This window comes from Alosa alosa, chromosome 13, assembly GCF_017589495.1.
Source record: "Alosa alosa isolate M-15738 ecotype Scorff River chromosome 13, AALO_Geno_1.1, whole genome shotgun sequence".
Taxonomy (NCBI): Eukaryota; Metazoa; Chordata; class Actinopteri; order Clupeiformes; family Clupeidae; genus Alosa; species Alosa alosa.
This window is the reverse complement of record NC_063201.1, coordinates 7,669,266-7,676,765: the sequence shown is the minus strand read 5'-3', so window position 1 is coordinate 7,676,765 and position 7,500 is coordinate 7,669,266. Positions and strand designations below refer to the sequence as shown.

The window sequence follows — 7,500 nt, the reverse complement described above, 5'->3', positions numbered from 1 at the left end:
GGCTGCGCACCGTTGTGCCCTGAGCACTTAACCCCGAGTTAAGCCTGTAATTGGCCTGTAAGTCACTCTAGATAAGAGCATCAGCTAAATGCCTAAATAGTAAATATACTGAAGGAGCACCTTCTAATTGCTAAAAAGTGGCGATTAAAGCAACCGCGTCCCACCTTGACTGCTCTGTCTCTGAGTCGGCACAATCAGCAATGGGCCAAGGCAGGGCTTCCCCCAGTGAATAGGACTGCTTCCTCACTCTACCCAGCTTCTCAACACACACACACACACACACACACACACTCTCTCTCTCTCTCTCTCTCTCTCTCTCTCTCTCTCTCTCTCTCTCTCTCTCTCTGAGTATGTGTGTCTGTGTGTGTCACCATACCATGTGAAGTGGCGGTTAAAATGAGCCGAAACACGTCCTCTCATCTACCTTGAAAAGGGGAAGTCATGTCCCAGATTTCAAATGGGGAGCAGGGAGGGTAAGAGAGAGAGAGAGAGAGATATGAGATGAGACGAAAGAAAAAAATAATAACAAGATTCCCCTCTTCTTCTGTGGGAAGAAAAGCCTATGAGGTGGCAGAGCGCTGCCACGTCTCCATTTATTTATGAACAAAGGGCACAATGACACAGCACACACACACACACGCGCGCGCGTGCACGCAGACACACCGGCCCGAGACGCCGTAGTTTGGCGGTGGTGCGGGGGGTGGTGGTGGTGGGGGGGGGCGGTGCTTCGGAGGGGATGGCCGATCAGGCAGATCGCTGCGCACTGGAAACACTCTTACACCAACGCACCACAGAGATTTAATTCAGGTCAACGAGGATGTTATGCTGGACAAAGTTATACGTAGTTATTTTTTATTTACTTTGCCTGCTTGTTAATGGAGTCTTGCCGTCATGTGTAGGGCTTCCTGCACATGTGTACTAATACACATGTATACCCACAACAGAATCAAATGGACCCCCATTAATGAAGAGAAAAGTGTTCTTGTCTGAAAATGGAATGGTAGTCTCCATATGCTTGGCTAGTGGGCAAAATAACATGTTTACAACATTTTAAGTGAATTAAATCTAAGCACAATTTACATCATTGACTTACTAGCACATGCAGGTGGTGTGAAAGTGAGGCACTCATTTACATCCATACCATATTTGTGCACCTATTCTCCCGACTGTGGCGTGATTAAAATAATAATACCTCTGTTTTTTTTTTTTTTTTGCTAACTGCAGCTACAGCCATGTCTCACCTCCATTAACATCCTGCTCTCACTCCTGAAGCACCATCATTTTCATTTGTGCAAAGAGCTCTTTGAAATGGCTGTCACACACAAAGCGTATCACTCTGCCTCCCCCTGCCTAGTATTGCTGCCTCTAGCATTAAAAAAAAGCCTGCAGCAAGAGGAATGAGACAGGCAGCCTACTGCACATGGACAGAGTAGACGGTGTGTTAGTATAGCAGAAAGAACTGTATCCTGCAAGTACATAAGCCTGTCGTAACCTTGAGAGTTTCCACACATATTCCACACATATAACGTTAAGGGTAATCTATGTGATTTATCTTCAAACAAATTGAAATAAATTCTGTTCAGTTGTGTTTATCTTTCTAAATTGATATTCTATCCCATACGTCCATGCCTATATCCAGAGGGCCTTTATGATCATACATTGCTATCATTACCATTCCTGTTCAGTACTCACATGCATTATTTATACACATACAAACAACCAAGGCAATCTAGTGCTAACATTTGATGTCACTGCTGTATAATGTATGTATGTATGTGAGTGTGTGGATGTTTAAGTGTATGTGTGCTTCTGCTGATTCCCCAAGATAATAACATAAGACCACGCAGCAGATATTTAAAACACACACACACACACACACACACACACACACACACACACACACACACACAATTCCCTTCGTCCAAAAAGGAAATCAAGTTGACCTAAGGTGTCAGATGCAAGGATGCAAGCCAGAGTAATGGAAGGCTATTTTCTCAGTTTGACCTCTGCCTGAGAGCATCAACCAATCCCCATCAAACACATTTCTGAGGAGCACTGAGCACATGATCAGTTATATTCATGTGTATGTAAGATGTAACGCTGTTTCACGTGTGTATACTCATGTGTATGTAATACTGTTTCACGTGTGTATGTATATATTCATGTGTATGTAAGATGTAACGCTGTTTCACACGTGTATGTATATATCTGTGTGTATGTAAGATGTAACGCTGTTTTACACGTGTATGTATATATTAATGTGTATGTATATATTTATGTGTATGTAAGATGTAACGCTGTTCCACACATCAGCTCGGTCCTGACTCCTGACACCTGACATGTCTTGTCTCTGTAATGACATGGACAACACATTTGTCCTGACATGTTTATAATTCTACTCTCTTTTTCTGCACTGGTGTGCAGTGAACACCTCTGTGTGTCCAGCCTGTGTCTTTAGCCTCAGTGGAGGTGCAAATGAGATTCCGCAGTCCCGCTCTGATATGATAGCCGGTGGAGACCGAGTGCAGTAATAACCTGCCTGTTACCTAGCAGGGGCTCTTCTTCAGCACTCCTCTGTCAACATCTCAATCTCTCTCTCTCTCTCTCTCTCTCTCTCTCTCTCTCTCTTCTTCCCCTTTCATGCTCTCTCTCTCTCTCTCTCTCTCTCTCTCTCTCTTTCTCTCTCTTCTTCCCCCTTTCATGCTCTCTCTCCCCTCTCTCTCTCTCTCTCTCTCCTTCCCCCTTTCACGCTCTCTCTCCCTCTCTCTGTTCTTCCCCCTTTCACGCTCTCTCTCTCTCTTCTTACCCCTTTCTCTATCTCTTTTTCTCCCTCTTTTCCTCTCTCTTGTTCTTTCTCTGTCTCTCTGCCTACTTCTCTTTCTCAGTCTCTTTCTCACGCCTCCATTCTGTTTCTCATTCACTTCCCCGCTGTCTCTCTATCTGCCCATCTCTTTCTCCCATTCTCTGTCTTCTCTCCTCACTGTTTATCTTTTACTTTATCTGTCTCTCCCTCTCTCTTTCTCTCTGTCTCACACGCACACTATTTCCTCTCTCTCTCTTCCTTCATCTCTCATTCTCTCTCTTTCTCTCTTCACTCTCCTGTTTTTCTCTCTCCATTTCTTTCTCCCATTGTCTCTCTCTCTCACATACACGCACACACACACACATATATTGTCACACATCTGACCCTACTCTCCTTTTTACTTTTTCTCCTCCTCTTTCTCTCTCTCTCTCTCCCTCTCTCTCTCCCTCTCTCTCTCTCTCTCTCTCCCTCTCCCTTTCTCTCTCTCTCTCTATCTCTCTCTCCCTCTCTCTCTCCCTCTCTCTCCCTCTATCTCTCCCTCCCTCTCTCTCTCTCTCTCTCTCTCTCTGGGGGAGGCTTTCGAGGAAACTGTGGGGACCCGGCCTTGGCCGCGCCAGCCCGTGGAGGCCGGTAGCTTCCAGCTCCGCAGCAAGGTGCGCTTCACCTGCCACACAGGCCACACGCTCTACGGCTCAGCCGAGCGGATCTGCTTCCCCAACGGCACCTGGTCGGGCAAGCAGCCCACCTGCAAACGTAAGCCATGACGCACACACACACACACGCACACATACCCCAGTGCTGAGAGAAAGAACCGGGTTAGCTTAGCTAGTGTATGAAAAGTAGAAATGAACGAGGAAGACAGAGGATGAGCTTTGAAGTACAAGGGTGTAATTTCATTTTCTTGCTGACAAAGAAAAATAACTGAGTGAATCAAACAGACTTCTGTGGTGTTGAAGGCACTTTGTGGCTCCTCTGTGTTATGAGGTGACTGAAGTAGTGTTCAACTTGTTGATGCTGTTTATTGTATTAGCTCTCTTATTGCAGGTTATTGCAGTGAGACCACATCGATTTTACAGATTTGTTTTTCTCTGCTCAGATATGTCACTGTAAACATGAGGGACATGTCACTGTAAATACGCTGCATTTCACTTACTGAAGGAAATGGGAAATCTTCTGTGTATGCCTCTCATGCCTGGAGGCTGTTACTGTTTGATGGGTCTTGCTTTTGTTGCAGTGAGCCCTTTTTGGTCCTGCACCTTGACCATGCCATCACCAGGGTAACAGGTTATTGGTTGCCACGGTGAGTGCCTGGCAATAAAGTAGATTTACAGATTGTTGGTTCCCTGCGTCCTCCTGAGGGTGGTCATCTCTCAGGGCCAGACGAGCTCTCCTCCCGGCCTCTCGAACAGCTTGTTTTACACCCGACCTGTCTGAGGGAGACGCATAAACACCTGGGAAGCTCTGAATGTAGTCTTGAATGGACTACATCCCCCTCTCAATGGGAAGAAATGCCCTCTAAGGCTAAATTGTAGTTATGGCTTGTGTGTAAGTGTGCCATGTATTTAGTTAATTTAAGGTTGTTAACTCTACAAGAGGGAGGTGATGTTTTTGTTATTTCATTTGAAATATTGATGTTATTGATCTGGCATTATATCAAGGACAATTTGTTCTCAGTTGTGTTTGTGTGTGTTTAAGAGAGATTGAGAGAATGAGTGTGTGTGTGTGTGTTTCTGTGCGTGTATCTGTGAGTACATGTGTATGAGCTTGTATAACTGTGTGTGTGTGTGTGTGTGTGTGTGTGTGTGTGTGTGTGTGTGTGTGTGTGTGTGTGTCTGTGTGTGTGTCTGTGTCTGTGTCTGTGTCTGTGTCTGTGTGTCTGTGTCAGTGTCAGTGTGTGTGTGTGTTTATTTATGCATATTTTAATCAGTGTCCACCTGCATCCACAGCGGTGCAGTGTGGAAACCCGGGCACTCCTGCTAACGGGCGTGTTTCGCGAGTGGACGGCACTTCCTTCTCCCACGCCATCATGTACTCGTGTGCCGACGGCTACCGCCTCTCCGGAGCACCCGCCCGCACCTGCCTGGCCAACGGCACCTGGTCAGGCTCTGAGCCCAACTGCACCTGTGAGTGGGCCAAGTTACACACACACACACACATTTACAGTAATTCATTCTCACATACAAACATTCTGTTCTGGACTGCAATCCTTCAGATACACGCATTCATTTTGTTCCCCTCCCTTACTCACGCACACATGCACGCATGCACACACACACACACACACACACACACACACACACACACACACACACACACACACACACACACACACATAAACACACATACACACGCTTGCATTGTTCCAAAAGCTGGCTTATAATCCTCTTTGAAATAGAACAGATGGAGATGAACTCCCTTTTCTCCTTGCCTCTCCTCTCCTCCCCTCCCTCTCCCTCTCCTCCCCTCCTCTCCTCTCCCTCCTCTCCTCTCCTCCTCTCCTCTCCTCCTCTCCTCTCCTCCTCCCCCTCCTCCCCTCTCCCTCCCCTCCCTCCTCCCCTCCTCCCTCCCTCTCCTCTCCCCCCTCTCCTCTCTCCTCCTCCTCTCCTCTCCTCTCCTCCCTCTCCTCCTCTTCTCCTCCCTCCTCTCCTCTCCCTCCTCTTCTCCTCTCCTCCCCCTCCTCCCTCCTCTCCTCTTCTCCCTCCTCCCTCCCTCCCCCTCCCTCCTCTCCTCCCTCCTCTCCTCCCCTCTCTCCTCTCCTCTCCTCTCCCATCTCCTCCCCTCTCCTCTCTTCTCCTCTCCCTCCCACTCCATCCATCCAAATTAAATGTAGGCCATTTGTCAGGTACACACACACTTGATCCAGTCAGCAGATCCGTTGGATTGAGATGCATGCTTTCCTGGACACCCGCTGTGATGGCTATTCACTCTGGATAAACATAGGTAACGAAGTGGGCTGCGTCTGGTTTTGACACAGAAAAATACCCCACTCATCAAGCAGCCAGAAAAAAAAAAAAAAAACTATCCCCATTAATATGGAAAAATGAGATTCAGTAGCAGCTACGCTTGAGTAATGTCCAAAATGGAAAGAAGGCGAGGATCCATCCCAGACTGACAAATAATGCAAGATTGATGCTCGTGTGGTGGCGCAATAATGAGCAGGGGGGATCAAAGAGGGTCGCCGGTGAATATCAATAGGCCACTTGTCTGTCATTAGCAAAGACACTTGGTCCCATGATGCATTGCACCAGGGTAATGGATGGAGTGTCTGGATTGACATTGGATGATGGCGAGGATTAATGAGACTCGGTAGCGCAGGCCTGATAGACACGAGACAGGCCCGTGCGTCAGCCTCATTAGCCCACGGCATGAGACACACACACACACACACACACACACACACATTCATGCACACACAAGCACACACAGATGTGTATACTCACACAGATATGCATGATGCACACACACATTCATGCACACACAAGCACACACAGATGTGTATACTCACACAGATATGCATGATGCACACACACATACATGCATGAACACATTCATGCACACACACATTGAAAGGTCCAGACTCCTTCATGAATACAATTACATATAGATCATGACCTTAATACATGGGGTTGATGGCATGAAAAACAAAATGTAGTGTTTGAGCACACAAGCATGCATTTACAAACACACAGTGAATTCTGTAATATGAAGGCCAGCTTTTAACACACAGTCTCAAGGATACAGAAATTCACACACACACACACACACACACACACACACACACACACACACTTACAACAATCGTAGGAAAGAACAAAAGGAGAGCCAAACAACCATTGCCACACATGCATACGCAAGTGCACATACCTATACACACACACATACATAAGAACAAAGGCGGCAACACACACACACACACACAGTTCTTAAAGTCCCCTGTCTTTTAAGAAGGCAGGAACATTTTCTAATCTATACTGGGTGGGGAAATGAAGGGAGCTTGGCCAAAATTAATAATGCAGCCTGGTTATGGCACAGAATAATACGCTTGTAAAAAGACTCAAGCTGCTGAATTGCTTAACTCTTCTCCCCCCATCACCATCTCACTGTGCGCCACTGCATAAACAGCCTAAAAAAAACACTTCTTTGTATCACTAACAGTTAATTCAGCTGACCCACTTCAGGCAATATAAAACTATAATCTCTCTGGATTAACACTAAATAGCGTTATATTAAATTGTGCATTTATGTAATGGTGATGATTGTCTTAGTTTTCTCTGTGATATTCGTTGACAGTGCTCATTTCATCTTGGTGGAGAGAGAGAGAGAGAGAGAGAGAGAAAAAAGAAAGTAAAATATGCGTGCCTCTTGAATGTTCTCACACTTATTTAATGCCTTGAGTCGCTCTCTCGCGCTGGAATCGTGGAGTCGTGTGCATATTAGCAGCAAGAGGAGCTGAGTGCATGTGTGTGTGTGTGTCTGTGTGTGTGAGTGTGCCCGCCGGTGGAAAAGCCTGCTGTTGGAATGAGATTCAATTAACCACTCCCTCTGACCTATGCGTTATTAGTGCTAGTGTCTTCGCCGTTTGAAGTTGTCCAGACTAGGAATTATATGCAGAGAAACTTCTCTTCTCCACACTCTAGGGCAAGGCTATGGGAGAGAGGGAGAGAGAGAGTGAGAGAGAGTAAGAGAGAGAGAGAGAG

General features: G+C 46.4%; 1 protein-coding gene across 1 annotated transcript in view; it reads left to right on the top strand.

The window, feature by feature from the left end:
- The window catches only part of LOC125305730 (CUB and sushi domain-containing protein 3-like), a gene marked incomplete at its 5' end in the record, with an annotated part of 171,404 nt that overhangs the window by 135,632 nt on the left and 28,272 nt on the right, over positions 1-7,500 (top strand). The window contains 3 exon segments of the mRNA XM_048260650.1: positions 3,379-3,433; positions 3,435-3,556; positions 4,750-4,926. Of these exon segments, the coding sequence (XP_048116607.1) occupies positions 3,379-3,433; positions 3,435-3,556; positions 4,750-4,926 (354 nt within the window).